Genomic DNA, 17,190 nt, shown 5'->3' with positions numbered 1-17,190 from the left:
GAATTTTCAAAACCTTCATATGAGGACATTTTCTAGCATCTCATGTTCAGAATAAATTACATGGAATATCAGGCATTTACTAAAAAAGTAACTGTGTCTGGGGCCAGTACAAATCCATCCCAGGACCCTAGATCTTCAGTAAACGTGTCAGTAGTGAGAATTTACAACCAGAATTTCTAGACATTTGTTAGACCACATGGATGACTTGCGGGTTCTTCAAACTCTACAGCCCAAACAGTTCACAGACAAATACAATTATATGGGCAATAAATGTGGAAATAATGTTCTCCTTCACCAGTAATCAAAGCAATGTTTTTTAAAAGAACAAAAAAGGTTTTTTTAATATATATATTTTTTAAGATTTTATTTTTATTTTAAGACTTTTTTTTAAAGATTTTATTTATTTATTTGACAGAGAGAGACACAGCAAGAGAGGGAACACAAGCAGGGGGAGCGGGAGAGAGAGAAGCAGGCTTCCCACTGAGCAAGGAGCCTGATGTGGGGCTCGACTCCAGGACCTGGGATCATAACCTGAGCCGAAGGCAGACACTTAAGGACTGAGCCACCCAGGTGCCCCCAAAAATGTTTTTTATTGAATCAACACATTTTTTTAACATACTAACATGCCATGTTGGTGAGAGTGTGTTGAAATGAGCTCTTAACCTTCTGGAAGAAAAATAAAAGGCACCATCTTTTTGGAAAGCTGTTAGGCTTTAAAATACTCCATGCCCTTTGACATAGTAATTCCCTCCCCACAGGGTTATACTACATTTAGACAAAATCTGAATGTTCAAAGATATTAATTCTGGCACTCTCTCAATATCAAAAATGTCCAACTACGGAAGATTGATTTACTTAAACATGGACTATTACATTAAATATGACGTTTCCTAATACCCTTACGTGTTCTTCATATTCTTTGCAGTGTCTACATATGATATAAGTGAGCCCCTTCACCCCATCCTCAGACCTGCTCCTCCTGTGCTTTTCTCCATCCTTCCTGTGCTGTGGCAAGAAACTGGGGGGGTCGTCCTTGGCCTCCCTCTCTCGTTTCCTACAGCTGGCTGGCAGCAGTCCATCCGTTCCGCCTTCAGTACAATTTGCCCTACTTTCTAGGCCTCTTGTAAAGCATGAACTAAAAAGGTTTGAGGAGAAAAGGAAGCAACCCTAAGGGCCCTTGAGTGGCTAGGGTTTTGGTTCTGAAATCAAGGCCCGGTTTTTCTCCTTCTTGAATTATCTAACAATCTCTTTTTTCTAGAACAGAAACCATTGGGCCAAAAATCACCTCATTGAAAACATATCTAGAGGTAGGATAGCAGGATTCAAAGTATTAGTGCAAGGAATAGAAAAATATGTGAGGGAGAAAGTAATAGGATTTCACTGGTGCTAAGCCTACGTACTGAGAAATGTTGTGTTTTTTCAGTGAGCTACAAATAATGTATACCATATGACGGACCGTCAGATGGAAAGGAGACCCTAGAACCGAGTGTGCAGAAGCCTCCACTAGCCTAGCTAGGTGAATAGGCTTTGCAGCAAGAGGAGACACACTGCCGTAGACTGTTGATGTCTGATGATTCCCATGAGGTTGAGTCATAACACCAAAGGTTTGTCCAGACCTCACATGTACAGATAGGTAGAGAGGTTTATGATGGGTAATTAGGTAATTAGGTAAGCCCAGAGTGGGAAGATGTTGAAGAGCTAATTCACAAAAGGCCTCTTCATGTTTAGATTCCTGAGGAAGAGGTCTGCCTACTGAGGACTTAATTAACTTATAAGTGTGATGATTTAGAAATGTTGGAAAGTTGTGAATGGCCTACAGTCTGTCCAAAGGATAGGATTTACCTCCTTGGGATAAATCACGTCCTGAGCAATGAACTTTACTTTGACCACATTCTAACTTCTCTTTGGAAATATTGTGCCCTTTCTGAAAGAAAACTGTAGATCACTGGAATTAGTCTTAGAGTTTACCTCTCTTTAGAGCACAACGCAAGGTTATCCACAAGAAGAGTGAGGCATAAGGCACAAGGCATAAGGTACCAGGAGTGAGTCCTTGAGGTTGTAGTTGAGGTCTTGTGAAAAGTAGGTGAGGCCTCAGGAAACCTTTAGGGCATAACAGTTCAGGCATATTGTTGATTTTCCCAGAAGAAGGCAAACAAATGTTGACTCTTTAGACCTAAAGGAACACTAAAAAAAGCAGAACATATACCTGCAACTGTAAAATATGCAACCTTGGGAGGCACTTGAGATAAAAGAGTATTTGGTTCTGGGGACACCTGGGTGGCTCAGTCGGTAAGCATCCCACTCTTGATTTCGGCTCAGGTCATGATCTCAGTGTCTTGGGATTAAGACCTGCATCAGGCTCTGCACTCAGCATGGAGTCTGCTCGTCTCTCTTCCCCCTGCTCCCCACCACCACCACTCACTCTCTCTCTCAAATAAATAAATGAAATCTTAAAAAAATAAAATAGAGGGATGCCAAGATGTCACAGTCAGTTAAGCATCCAACTCTTGGTTTCAGCCCAGGTCATGATCTCAGGATACTGGGATTGAGCCCCACATCAGGCTCTGCATTCAGCATGGAGCCTGCTTGAGATTCTGTCTCTCTGCCCCTCCTTCCTGTGCTGTCTCTCTCTCTCTAAAATAAATACATAAAATCTTTTTTTTTAAGATTTTATGTATTTATTTATTTGAAAGATTTTATTTATTTATTTGACAGAAAAAGACTGAGAGAGGAAATACAAGCAGGGGGAGTGTGAGAGGAAAAAGCAGGCTTCCTGCTGAGCAGGGAGCCTGATGCAGGGCTCAATCCCAGGACCCTGGGATCATGACCTGAGCTGAAGGCAGACAGTTAACAACTGAGCCACCCAGGTGCCCCCAAAAAATAAAATCCTTTTAAAAAATAAGAAAAAAACTTTTAGAAGAGTATTTAGTTCTGGTCAGGGAATGACTATTCTGTTTATGGCCCCCAAGGTCCTGAGTAAATCCGTATCCCTACCCACTGGGTTTCTTGACTGAAGGGTAGAGGTGTTACAAGGACTGTTCAAGGTATTACAAGTCCTTTCTCTATTATCCTTTTGACTATTTCAGTCCTTCTTTAGTTTTAAGAGGGTATTGCGCAAGCCTTTTTTTTTTTTAAGATTTTATTCATTTATTTTACAGAGAGAGACACATCAAGAGAGGGAATACAAGCAGGGGAGTGGGAGATGGAGAAGCAGCCCCCCTGCTGAGCAGCGAGCCCAACGCCGGGCTCAGTCCCTGGACCCTGGGATCACGACCCTAGCCGAAGGCAGATACCCAACAACTGAGCCACCCAAGCGCTCCGATATTGTGCAAGTTTGAGTAGAATTTAGACAGGTCATTCTGAACCTTAATGGATTCAGCCCCAATCAATAATCCTGCAAACAATTGAATGTTTGAAACTTGGTCCCCTTTTTATCCTTCTCAATTTTGATCATATTGCATGCTCCCCAAATTGACCGCTATAATTCTAAATTATCCTTGATAAAATTGTGCCATAAGAAGATAAGTTCACAAATTTGGGTTATAGAGTGAGTCATGTAAGAAGGAAGAATCCAGCCTATGGGGGCAGTCTTAGGGTTAGATTGAACTGCCGCTTAGCTTGGGGAACAGTCCCCCAAGAGTCGCTTGTGGGCCTGTCTCAGCCTCTCCCTCGAATCTAATGCCCCGGCCTCCCAACTACAAACCCCAACCAGCTCTGTAGTTCCAGAGGACAGAAAAACATGGAGAGATCTGTCCCAGAGCCAGACCTTCATGGACAAAGCAAGAGAAAGACTGAGGAAAGGTCTCATAGGATTTTTTTGTAATCACTAAAAACCGTTAACATCCAGATATCCTTTAGTGGGTGAATGGGCAAGCCTTGGTATATCCATATGTGAACCATTGTTATGGGAATACTACTCAGCACCAAAAAAGGATTGTCTGTGCAACAACTTGGATAGAACCCAAAAGCGTTATGCTGAGAGGGAGAAAAGCTAATCTCAAAGGGTTACTATATAATTCCATTTCTATGGCATTCTTAAAATTATAAAATTATGCAGGTTAGAGTTGGGGACAATGTATGGCTATAGAGGGGCCACACAGGGAGTTTCCTTGAGATTATAGAACAACTCTGCATCCTAGTAGGGTGGTAATTATATGAATCTACACATGTGATAGAATTTCATAGACTGGGGCGCCTGGGTGGCTCAGTGGGTTAAGCCTCTGCCTTCAGCTCAGGTCATGATCTCGGGGTCCTGAGATTGAGCCCCGCATCCGGCTCTCTGCTCCGTGGCAAGCCTGCTTCTCCCACTCTCTGCCTACTTGTGATCTCTCTCTCTGTCAAATAAATAAATCTTAAAAAAAATTTTCATAGACTGTACACCAAAAAAAGAAGTGCATGTAAAAACTGATTAAATCCAAATAATGTCTGTAGCTTAGTTAATAATGTACCAATGTCAACTTCCTGGCCTTCGCAACTGTTATGTAAGACGTTATTGGGGGAGCTGGATGAGGATACATGGGAATTCTTTGTCCTATTTTGCAATTCTGCGTCTAAAATTATTTCAAAATAAAGAGTTTTCAAAAATTTGGAGGGCACTGATTTCTGCAAAGCAGCACTTGGGAATCTCTTCAATGTTTACTAGAAAAGATAATATAAAATAAAGCCTCAAGAATTATAAATTTAATGCAACTTCTAGTCACTGTAACTTCATTTGCTGTAATTTTGATTTGGAAACAATGCTGGTTTTTTTAACTCTAGCATTGTTACAAATATTTTTGTATTGTTGTAAATATAATATATCCAGGAGGGGAAAAAAAAAAACCTTGATGAGTTTCCCCCAGGATGAAATACCTGAAAATACCTAAAAACCTCTTTACAGAGCCCCTGGTGTGTGGCTTCTGTCTACCTTTTTAACCTCATCTCCTGCTCCCAGCATGCATTCTGGGGTGAACTATTTGTAATCCTCCCCCTCTTTCCAGTCCATTCTTCTCTCCTCTTAACACTCTGTTTCATCAAACCTTCTCCTTCAAGACCCACATCAAACTATGCTTCCTCTACAAAGCCGTCCCTGGCCCAGGAAGCAGGGTTGCTCCAACAGCATGCCTTCCTGCCTATGGGGTTGTAGCATAATGTGGAGCATTTGGTTATTTGTTCACTGGCCTAGCTCCGACCCTGGTTGGTGAATGCCTTGAGGGCCCCAGCTGGGTCCCATTCCTTCCTATAGGCCCTGAACCTGGCTCAGTGCCTAGAACACATGCTCTCTAAATGGTGACATGCAAGGGACTGAATCAGAGGCCCTGGAAAGTCCTTAATAATAAATTTTGTCCAGGGCACCTGGGTGGCTCAGTGGGTTAAGCCTCTGCCTTCAACTCAGGTCATGATCCCAGCATCCTGGGATGAAGCCCCACATCAGTCTCTCTGCTCAGCAGGGAGCCTGCTTCCCCCATCCCCCCACCTGCCTCTCTGCCTATTTGTGATCTGTCAAATAAGTAAATAAAATCTTTAAAATAATAATAATAAATTTTGTGCACTCCACCCTGCCTTAATAGAGTACTTTTCAACAAGATGTGCAACGAAACTGGAGATCAAAAGGGAACAGTGAAACACAGCGGCAAATGAATTCTTAAAATATTTTTCAAACGTCCAGCTTAGTTAAGACTTTATTATATTTTAAAAATTTCCCATTCTTTCATTCATGACACAGTGTTGTAAGAAGCTTTAGGAAGACCACAAGGTTGCATTTGTGAGTCTCCTTGGACAGATAAGATCTAGAACTTAAGAACAGGATACAGGTTCTAGAGGAGGAAGGGTGGGATGTCCAAGACGAAGAGCACAGGCCTATGTTAAATCTTGTATACTGCTTCCAGCTTTTACTAAGAGCAGAGCGGTGTCCCCACCTTGCAGGCAAGCAGCTTGCTACTCCATCTACCATGGCAGCAGACAGAAATGCCCTGGATGATAAACCCCTGGTCGCCCTGCTCAGCATCCGCCCGGGCCAATGATCTGGGACTCCGTAACTGTCTTCGGGTCTAGCTTCTGTCTCCAGCCTCCAGCAAGATGACTCAGACTTTCATCATCCCTTCTTGCACAATCTAATGGCCATTTCTCCATCAGAGGTCTGGTAACTTCATTAAACAGGGCAGATAACCTCCTGCTTGAAACCTGTCCCTCCCTTGCCTCCTGACGCTCCCCTACCTCTCCTATCTCCTCTCTTGATCACATCTCCTAAGATTCCTCTAAGATTCAAGCACTGGTCTTTGGCTCATTTTAAAAAATAAAAGTCACAACAAACTTCTTCCCCGTGTCTCTAATTGCCAATGTTCTCTTCCCTGCTTTCTGATACCCTGTCATCTTTAAAGGGCCAAGTTAGGGGCCACCTTCTCCCAGAAATCATCTAACTGAGCCCACACCCATCCTTTGCACTGTCTTGGAGCACTTAAAATGCCAAATACACTTCCACTATTGAGCACTTCTTATGTTCTGGTTTGTGGGATCCCTTTACCGATTTATGAGTTACTCTTACTTTTTCAGTCAAACAAAGGCTTCTTCAGGACAAGATCCATGTCTTAAAATGATCCCGTGTCTTCATGGTGCCTCAAAAAGAGTTAGCACCTTATTTTAGTGGTCAGTATATACTTGGTGATTGAGATCAAGACAATGTCGCCGTGGCTTGGAAAAAGAAACCCAATGAAGAAAGCCTTTGAAATTTCTTTTTCCTTCTTCTGTTGCTCAAGGCCCTAAATCAGAGCAAGTCATCACACACTGGCGCTGTGCAAAATCAAATCGCTTTTCCGGCCACAGTGCAGGGCTGTAGTGAGCGCATAGGGTTCCGGTGGTTCATGCTCTAGCCTTGCCAGTGCTTGATCTTGAACTTCAGCAAGTCACTTGAACCCGGAGCCTTCATTTCCTCATATTCAAAATTGAGATAATTACTAAGGCCTTTTGGAGATGAAGTCTATAAACCATAAGTGTGTCATTTGTGGTGGGAATTTCAGGAACCATGGTAGACCAGGGGAGAAGCTACTGGAAAGTAAGCAGGCCTTCCTGTACCGCTCCAGCGCATATCCCTCCTGAGGGAGGCCCACTGTCTCCGTCCAGGCAGGCAGCTGGAGTCTCAGGGACCTGAAGAATGACAGTCTGCATGAGAAGACAGAAACGCAACCACTGAAACTTGTTGAGTTTGTTCTAGACATCACCAGGGTATGCCTTCTGGTGGCAAGGCTAGAGAATTAAATAAACAGTCTGTCAGAAAGGCAAGGAAATAAAGCTGGGGAATTCTGAGAGGGACTGGCTATGGGACCGGAGGAGCAGTGAGAGCGGAGGAGGGCTGACTTGGGATCAAAGCGCGGTAGGCTTAACAGCTGGTCAGATCCACTTGTTCTGGAGGGAGGGAGAACATGTCACGTGCCCCAGTGACAACGGCAAGCCACACAGTCTAAAGAAACAACGTCCTAAAGGAAGATAAAGTGACATGGCTTTTATGTGCCTCCGGAGACACAGACCCGCTCTTGAAGCGTGAAGGATCATGAAGGAAACACTCACACTGGGGCCTCAGAAACAAACGTTCTCTCCTCAGCATGTCCCAGCAGCCACTGCAGCCCTGCTCCCGGTCTGTCCTCAGGCTAAACGCCCAGGGGCCAGCAGCCCACCCCTCCCAGGCCAGGCAGAAAGGGGCTGACCAGCTGCTACAGGCCATACGGCAGCATTACTCAGCCTGGCCCAGGGATGCCTCTTGAGTTGAGATCACTGTTCAGCAGGGCAGATCCAGGACCCTGGTAACTGGGACTTCAGCGGGATTCAGGACCTTCGAGGATAGCCACGTGAACTAAGAGTGTTTTGAGAACAGAACCCTGGAGAAGCTCCAGTCCCTACCTGAACCAACACCATCCACATCCCTGGCCTGGATCTGCTGGAGTGGGCTTGTACTGGTTCCCCACCGGACCTGGAACTATCCCACCTGCCCACCCCACGCCTACCACCTTGGACTAATTCAGCTTTGAGAGGCTGAGCCTCCCTGTGAGTCAGGTCCCTGCCCTGCCGTGAGAAGAAGGTGATTGGCTGGGCCTGCCAGGGCTTTGTGACCCGCCGGCAGGACCCCTCTAGCCCCTCAGACCCCTTCGTGCCTGCCTATGCATACTGCCTCCATGCAACCCCAGAATAACCTGGATGTGTGACCCAAGGGCACCAGGGGTAGCAATTCTGCAGATTTTCCAAACAGTGACTTCAGCCCCCCTGGGCCTGGGCAGGAAGGGTTGGCCCAGTGACAATGGGCATAGCCCTACGTCAGGAGCGGGAAACATTTTGGCAGACTCCTCAGTCGTCCTCTGATCCCACAGCGCCTGTTCCAGTTCTCCTGGCCGGTAGGATGGCATCTACGAAGCCAAACAGTTGGGAAATCTGGAGTTGGGGAGGGACTGAGATCAGAGGCCCAGCTTCGGGAAGCCCAGATGGCTGTCCCCAGGCAGAAAGAGCAGAGTTCTGTAGTGTCTCCCTCCTGAACTGCCCTTCTTTGGGCTCAGCGACCTGAAGCTGGATATGTGCTGGGCAGCTGCCTTCTCACACAAGGGCCCTTGGATTCTCACTGTTCCAGTGACGCTGGTGACACTCACTGAAAATGTACTATGTGCTAGGCTCTGCTCAGTGCTTGGTAAGCCTCTGAGAAGTGGAAACTGTCCCATTTTATACATGAGGAAACTGAGGCCCAAAGCCAAACTGCTAGGAAATGTTAGAGCCAGGATTTGAATCCAAGTGTTCTGCCTGGAGATCAGTATTCTTAAAGTAGCACATTTTTAGAGGCTGCTGAAGGCCTGCCCAGTACCCACTGCAGAACTGAAAAGACCTGGTCTTCCACAGCTATGCTAGACAGAGGGTAAAGTCTTGGGAATTGCAGTGGGCTCTCCTAGGGACCAAAGAACTGGGGACTCCTGAATTATCTTGATGCATTTGTGGAAGATGGATTCCCACTGAAGTACTTGACAACAAAAAACCAGAATCAGATTTAGGCTTGTGATATCATTATTAAATATTGGAATGTTTGCTTTCAGAGTTCTACAGACTTATTGATGATTTAGGAATATAAGTACCTAGAGCTAATGTCATCCTAGGTATCTGGGAAGGAATTGGATGGTTTCTAGAAACTCCTCTGACCATGGGAGAATGAGATTTAGACTTGGCCCTTTCCAAGGCCTTAGGCCACAGAATGGTCAGTAGTGCCACGTCTCCCGGTGAGAGCTGTAACCGCTTTTCCCATCACCAGTAAATGCACCCTGAACCTTATGGTCCTAGCATAGGAAATGATTTAGCAAAATCACCAGATTAAACCTCCTCAACTTGTCTTTCCCATGACTGCAGCCCTGGTAGCCAGAGTCAAGGTCCTGAAGAGCAGGCTTTTCCCAAGGCCACGCTCTCAGTCCAATCCTGGAATGGGGTTTCCAGCTAACTCGGTGGGTGACATGCCACAACCCAGTCGGGCTATTTCCCTTGACAGTCACCATGTGCCAGAGATGATGGTAGAAACAAAGGGACAAGCTACTATGGTAGCTTTTGGAACAGAGTTTGACACCTGGTGTGGTTGACTACCATTCTCTCAGAAGAAGGAAAGCAACTTGGTAACGGTTGTGTTAACTTAGAGAGTTTTCTCAGACCGTTTCTCTACTGTAAGTGGAGGCAATTAGACTGCACAGAGCCAGATGCTTGGGTAAATGCCTTATATATCTTTGCCTCCAGAAGCTGGTCTGGTTTGAGTCTAGGTCTGAGTTAACACCCAATACAAAAAGTCATCAGAAGTGGGACCAATTGATGAGTTTAACGTGTGGCGTTGAGGCATAGGGAGGTTGTTGTAGTTTAGTCCAGAATCTTAGATGCAATGTTCCAGGCCACTCCAGCTGGTCCAGTTCTTGGAGGACATCCAGGTCAGAACTAAGCACTCCATCTGACCACCCCCATGCCCTGATACCACGAGTCTTTGACAGAGCCAGGCTTTCCTCTTTGGGGGACCAGATCAAAGTTAGGGGCTCTCTTTTTCTAAATCCAGCTAGGCAGAGGACTGATGGGGGAATGTTTAGAGGCAGCTTTGCTCAGGACCTGGGTGCCACCTGCTGGCCATAATTTAGTTGTATTTACAGGGTCAAATCTAGGAAAGGAGAATGAAATCCTGCCCTCCCTATCAGGATGAGAGGTAAGGGAACTAGGAAGCTGCTTCTTTGTGACCCTCTAGCAAGTGTGACCCCTGGATGCCTCAGGTGAGTCCTCTACCCTGACCAGGGTAGAGAATAGCCAGTCCTGAGTGGAGGTAATGGCTCTGTTCCTAGTATCAGCCTCCCACCACACCCCTAACCACTTTCCCAAAAGCCCCAGAGGAAGCAACAACAGGATTGTTGGCCCTGAAAGCAGACATTTTTTTTCCCCCCAACTTCCTTCTTACACGCCCTGTTGCCACCTTGAGGATACTAGATTCAGACTGATCGAATGTGTGGAAAATGCTCTCCCATCCTGAGGCACAGACAGAATTGGGAATTTCTGGCCCAGAAGACTTTGGCATTTTTCAAGTTCCTGTGTAGCTCTTAGTGACTCTAGGAACTCTGATAGCAAGGTCTTTACTTGTATTCTGGAAGGAGAACAGGGACTGTCTCCTATGTACGAAGGAGGAAGATGGCTAACACTTTCCCCCCAGGGAGGTAGCAGTAAATGGCCACATCCCAGCCTTTGCCTCTGCGGTACAGGCCGGTCAGTCCAAGGTACGCCCCTGTGTCCAATGAGGGCAGTGTCCTAGCACTTGGCTGAGCACCAGAATCACCTGCATTGTGTGTGTGTGTGTGTGTGTGTGTGTGTGTGTGTGTGACTATATATAGTTGACTCTTGAACAACACAGTTTGAACTGCACAGGTCCACTTATATTTTTCCAGAAATATAGTACGGGATTATAAATATATTTTCTCTTCCTTGTGACTTTCTTTTTTTTTTTTAAGATTTTTATTTATTTATTTGACAGACAGAGACCACAAGTAGACAGAGAGACAGGAGGAAGCAGGCTCCCCACTGAGCAGAGAGCCTGATGTGGGGCTCGATCCCAGGACCCTGAGATCATGACCTGAGCCGAAGGCAGAGGCTTTAACCCACTGAGCCACCCAGGCGCCCCTCCTTGTGACTTTCTTAATAACATTTTCTTTTGTCTAGCTCACTTTATTCTAAGAATACAGTATATAATCCATATAACATATATGTTGGTCAACTGTTTATGTCATCAATAAGGTTTTTGGTCAACAGTAGACTGTTAGTTAAATTTTTGAGGCAGTCAAAACTTATACACACATTTGCAGCTGTGCAGGGCATCAGTTCCCTTAACCCCTGTATTGTTCAAGGGTCAACTGTGTGTAATACACTGCATATGTTATGTATTATATATAAATACATACTGAAAAATTGGATATGCAGTACATTATATATAGTTATATCCATAACATATATAATATAGTTGTATATAATACGTATATAGTTATACACACACATATGCACTGGGGCTTTACTCTGGCCTACTAGGAAATTTCTGCAGGAAAATCTGATATGCTCTTCTAGTAAACAGTGTGGACCATCCCCTGTCCTGTCCCATCGAACCCCAAGAAGGCTGCCCTCAGGCTAGAAGACCCTTGAAGCTCAAATGATTTCAGTCAAAACCTGGAGAACTAATTTTGACCTAGACCAATGCCTCTGCTTTTATTGAGTAATCAGCCCTTGAAACTCATATATGCTAAACAGAAAAAAAAAATCCCTAAAGTGGCTCAGGAACTCCCAGGGCCAACCTAAGACCCCCTCCCCTTTACCTCCCAGGACCAGACCTGACCAGCCCATTCCCTGGGAGGCCTAGCAGCGTGCAGAACCATAGCTCCCACCTATCCCCACCCCCGTCCCCTGAATCACCCTGCCCCAGGGGCCTTGGGGAGAAATAATCCCGAGCTCATGGAAGGCCAGTATCCAGAATAGCTTGTGCCCTCTGCCCTCAGCTCGGCAGGGCTCTGCAAGTTCCCTGGAGACCTGGCGGGGCTGACCACTCCTGGGGGGGCCATTCAAGCCCATTTCTCTCGCACTCTACATGCTTTCCTTTCTGACCCCTGTCACACCTACTGCTTCACCACACTTAGGGGGCATTTGGTTGTACTCTTCTCCTTTGTGTTTGTCTCCCCGGTAAGACTATATACTCGCAAAGGATGGGGGCAAATCTTTCCTATTTCTCACAGTCCCTAACTAAATACTCATCAAAATAAAATGCCCTTCCCTCGACCCTACCCAGTCAAGTTTGGTGTCCATCCATGCCGGCTAGCTTTCTGAGGTCACTCCAGGTGAGTTTCCTAGAAACGCAGAAGCACTCTCCTAAATCCAGTCTCTGCAGTTACTGTCCATGGGGAACTGGTCTGGAACCCACAGGTGAATGGAACATGGCCGGGCCATTGAAGAGCTTACATTCAGGTGGAAGGGACAGACATACAAGTGATTTCAAGAGAACGGACATGCTGTGACAGCATGCTCAGGGGTCCTGTAGGAACAGAGAGGAGCAGGGCATGTCGTCATGAGCAAGGTTCAGAGACAGTGTCCTGGAGGACATGACGCCAACATCCCAGCCTCAAGATGAGTGGGGGAAGGGGGGCCAGGCCAGAAGCAATGAAAAGATGGTCAGAAAGAAGAGAGGCCATGGGGAGGCATCACTCAATCACTCAACACATTTGCTGAATACCTTGCCTGTGATGGACCTGGAAACCCCAGTCCTGGTTTCAAGGCTCTTACGGACAAGGGGGCAGGGATTTAAACAAGTCCTGTGGTTAGAACAAGGGTCAGAATACAGGGCACTGGGCTCAAAACCCTGTGTAATAGGAGACGCAAGTACCATCCGAAAACCCTCAGAAATCTCTGGAATTCCCGGCTTCTGAGCCCTTGGAAGCTCCCAAGGAAATAATTTGTGTTTCTGTTGGTTTTTTGGCCTGCCTGGCTTCCCTTCCCCGGGGCAATGAAGGACAGAACTAGAGGGTTTCTCTCCTGATTTTTCTCCAAAACGTCCCTGAAGTTAAGTGTGCATCTAACAAGGCTCTGTGGTGTACCTATGGGGCGGGGGGCCCCAAGGGAGCGCAGCCTAGTTCGTGCGGCCGGAAGCTCCTCTCTACAGCGGCTTCTCCAGTTTGCACCCCCAGACTCTCCAGGCCTCTTGGTCAGGTGCGGATTCTGTCTCAGTAGGTCTGGGGTGGGACTTAAGAATTGGAATTTCTAGCAAGCTGCTCCACAGACCACAGTTTGAGAACCATGGGAGTAGAGAATGAGTGGACTTTGGAGTGGGGGCAGCATTCCACACAGGGTAAGTAGGCAGCTGCTGGTGGCTCCCAAGTGAGAGAGAGGCTGGAGAGGTGGGGCCCATTTAGGAGTCTGATTAGTGGTGGGGAGAGTCCCATGATAAGGGCAGGTGCCTCCAGGGGACCGGGGAGTGGTCTGGGCATAGTTTTCCTTCACGGAGACAGTTTGTGTGTTGAATCTAGAGAAATATTCTTCATTCCGGAAATAAGCACTCACGATTCTCAGAATACGCCGTGCTTTCGTCTGTTTTCTGTTTCTCCACTTCTGATAAAGACCTAGTTACAAGATACATTTCCCTCTTAACAGTGTGAGTCAGGGATAAACAGCAGCTGACCCTGGCCTCCCTCGGCCGCCGCGAGTGCGGCTGGGGGGCAGGGGAGGGCAAGGAGGAGCTCACAGCCACTGGCCAGAAGGGGGCGCCTCTGCTCAGCTCCCACCATTGGTGGCTGTGCAGGAACAAATACCAGGGTTGCCCAAAAGCAGCCAGAAACCTGGCTTCTCTGCAGGTCGTTTATGTGAGATGTCCCAACGTTAAGCTATTGGGCACTGATTCAGAAATGTTTACCACACTGCGAGTACTGAGCGGCTCAAGTCTGCAAGGCAAATTCAGCCAATGGGTGTCTCGTTCATGAGTGTGGTGGATAGTGGTGTGGTTCAGGCTGCTTTTACACAGATTCTGATTGCAGGAGCATCGGGGACATGCTGGGAGAGAGGCTGGAGGCCGGGTGGCCTTGAGGAGGCTACTGCTGGCCTTGGCCAGAGAGCACGCCTGCATAACCCCCAAGGCAGCAGGAGAGGTGGGAAGAGCAGGGGGCACCCTGAGGCCGCAGAGCTGCCCGACCTGATGAATGACTGGGTATGAGGGTGAGGGGGAGTAGGGCTGTGGAGGACAACCGCCAGGTTTCTAACGTGCGTGACTGAGTGACTGAGTGACTAGTGGTGACATTCGCTGGGATAATGAATACAAGAGCAGAAGCCTGTATTGAGGGGAGGTTCTAGATTGTAGGTGCCTATGGTGTAGAACGTAGGTGTGTGCGGATCAGCCAGCAAGCTATCTGCCACGGAAGGATGGGATTTGAAGTCAAGGAGAGCCAGAGGGTTAGTCAGCTTTCTAAAACACAAATCCGGTCAGGTTACTGCCTGTTTAAAATTCTCTAATGGCTTCCGGTTGTCTGAACAGAAAGTCCAGACTCCTCGTGGAAAACAAAGCCCTTTGCAGTCTGTCCCTGCCAACCCCACTGGACCACACCCCAGCACAAACCCCTGCTCCCCAGGCCTACTGGACAACTCCGAGTCCCAGAATAGGCCATGCCTTTGTTCTTGCTAGCTCTTGGGCCCACGGTACCTTCTACCCCATCCCTCGTATGTTTGGAAAATTCCTAGTTCTCTCAAACTCCAGCGTCTCTGCCCTGAAGCCTTTGCTGACCTTGTCAGGCAGAAGAGATCACTCCAACCTTTGTGCCGCCTCTAAACTTTGTGCGTGCTGCTTTTTCTGCCCCGTCACTCCCTGCTGGAAGGATGTGCCTGTCTGTAAACTGCTTGAAGGCAGAGATCACTTCTTACCGCATCACCCATTCCTTAGCACACGTCTGGCACGTAGTAGACACTCGGGAAATGGCTGAAGAGTGAGATGCCTGCAGAGTTTTCCAGGAGGGAAAACTGCAAGGCTGGGCTAGCGGAAGATGCTTTTCACTTTCCCAGGGATTACCTGGCTCTTTCTCTCCTTACAGTTAAAGAACAGCTCGAGCACCCCGGGTGCTGACCTTGCCTGTCTTCTTTCTTTGCAGCTGGGGTATGGCCGTCAATGTGTACTCCACATCCGTGACCAGTGAAAATCTGAGTCGCCATGATATGCTTGCATGGGTCAATGACTCCCTGCACCTCAATTATACCAAGATAGAACAGCTCTGTTCAGGTAGGAGCCTGGGAGTGGGAAGGGGAGGGAAGGTGGGAGGCAGAAGGGCGACAGCAGATAGCATAGTTTGTAATCAGGATGGAGGAGAGCTGCAGAGCCCTGAACTAGTCAGTGTTTGGAGGTGAAGGAAGTGAGGGTCTCACGGAACATCAGAAGTAAAGAGCAGGAGAGGCTCAAGGAAGGGCTCCAGGACAGGCGGGCCAGTGGGGTATCAAGAGCTAGGACAGGCAGTAAAGCCAGAGGGTAATAGCATGAGGTCCAGACTAGCCACTCGGGGCCCAAATCTCAGCTCTTCTCGCAGTGCAAGCCCAAGCAAATCACTGGGTCTCAGTTTTCCCGTCTGTAAAATGGAGATCACATGCCCTGTCAAACTAGAGCCGCTGGCAGGATGGAGTTCTGTACTCATGGAGTACAATGTTTGGTGCGATGCTCGTACGTGGCCATGTCAGTCCAGAGTAATTGCTCTCATTCCTGGAAAGCTGGGGGGACTCTGGCCAGGTCAAGGAGAGAGAAGACACTGGGTCATTTGGCGCAGAGGGCCAGCACAGGGCCTGGGCAAGGGGAAGCGAGGAGCCCCGGCAGGGTTGTGGCCAGACGCCCTCAGGCAGCTGTGTGTCTCCGCAGGGGCAGCCTACTGCCAGTTCATGGACATGCTCTTCCCCGGCTGTGTGCACTTGAGGAAGGTGAAGTTCCAGGCCAAACTAGAGCATGAATACATCCACAACTTCAAGGTGCTGCAAGCAGCTTTCAAGAAGATGGGTGTTGACAAAGTAGGTGCCTGCGCTCCGGGGGGCCCTGAGGAGCTGTGTGACCCTGGGGAAGAAGACGGCCTGCCAGCCGGGGCGGCGGGGGCTGCTGGGGTCATTCCAGCTCTCACGCCTCTCTCCACACCCCTCCTTTCCAGAGGGAATGTTCCCCCAGCTCAAGGCATGGTGGGAAACCCCACACTTGACACCCCATCCTGACAACATGCCTGCCCCTTCCTTTTCTCTGGATCCCATCCACCTCAGCAACTGAGGCTCAGTCTAACGGCTTCTATGACGTTCCTTCTCTGTAGGGCCTAAGAAAAGTCTCTGGGCTCACTCTCCTGCCTCAGTGGCCCGCAGCCCCGGGTTCCAACAGACCCCACCCCCCATGCACGCGGCAGCACCGAGGGACACCTCCTTACACGGTGACCCCCAGGGCCTGGAGGAGAGGGCTGGCTCTGGATCCTGGCCCAGGGCCACAGCCTGCCCGGCTGCTCCGTGCCACGGGAGGGAGACCCTGTGGAGAAGGAGGACGCTGCAGCCCAGGGGCTGGCTTTCCTGAGAGCAGTGGCCCTCTCACCGAGGAAGGCAGCCCTACGGCAGCAGGTGGCTAAAGTTCTCTGCTTGTGTGGTCTATTTCAGATAATTCCCGTAGAGAAATTAGTGAAAGGAAAATTCCAAGATAATTTTGAGTTTATTCAGTGGTTTAAGAAATTCTTTGACGCAAACTATGATGGAAAGGATTACAACCCTCTGCTGGCGCGGCAGGGCCAGGACGTAGCGCCACCTCCTAACCCAGGTGATCAGATCTTCAACAAATCCAAGAAACTCATTGGCACAGCAGGTAACGTGCCCGAGCTGGGGGAGGGAGTGTGGGGGGCCGGGCCGGCGGGGCTCCACAGCCAGGAGCGCCCCCTGGGCCACCGGCCCGGCCCTGCCAGCCTAGAGGAGACTGTTATCACGGAGTTCAGATGACGCCGCCTGCTGCCCGCTAGACCAGGGGGAGTCACAGTAGGGAGGACAGGGCCGCAAAGATGGCTACAGACGGAGAGCCACCGGCACCAGCCATGGGAGCAGTGGCAGTGGGAGGCCCAGGGCACTTGCTCTGGTATCGTGAGCTAAGCTGTTGGCCTCGAGATGACGGGGCGCCACATGGCACGGTTCATCTGTCCAGGTCCTTCCAGGCCAAGGGCC

The 17,190-nt window shown here is 48.3% G+C and overlaps 1 protein-coding gene across 3 annotated transcripts in view; it reads left to right on the top strand.

Moving 5' to 3' along the window:
• The window catches only part of MAPRE3 (microtubule associated protein RP/EB family member 3), a 52,051-nt gene that overhangs the window by 32,299 nt on the left and 2,562 nt on the right, over positions 1-17,190 (top strand). Inside the window, exons 1-4 of one of the 3 annotated variants that reach the window (XM_032849529.1) lie at positions 8,132-8,360; positions 15,123-15,250; positions 15,875-16,020; positions 16,639-16,840. In XM_032849529.1, the coding sequence (XP_032705420.1) occupies positions 15,130-15,250; positions 15,875-16,020; positions 16,639-16,840 (469 nt within the window). In that variant the 5' untranslated portion in view covers positions 8,132-8,360; positions 15,123-15,129. Of the gene's footprint in view, positions 1-8,131; positions 8,361-15,122; positions 15,251-15,874; positions 16,021-16,638; positions 16,841-17,190 lie in introns of those variants that run through there. The other 2 variants (XM_032849530.1, XM_032849531.1) reach the window with 2 other exon arrangements.

This window comes from Lontra canadensis, unplaced genomic scaffold (genome assembly GCF_010015895.1).
Source record: "Lontra canadensis isolate GAN:19392208 unplaced genomic scaffold, GSC_riverotter_1.0 scaffold232, whole genome shotgun sequence".
In the NCBI taxonomy this organism is placed as follows: Eukaryota; Metazoa; Chordata; class Mammalia; order Carnivora; family Mustelidae; genus Lontra; species Lontra canadensis.
The sequence above is the reverse complement of the archived record's forward strand: the minus strand, read 5'-3'. Positions and strand labels throughout refer to the sequence as shown.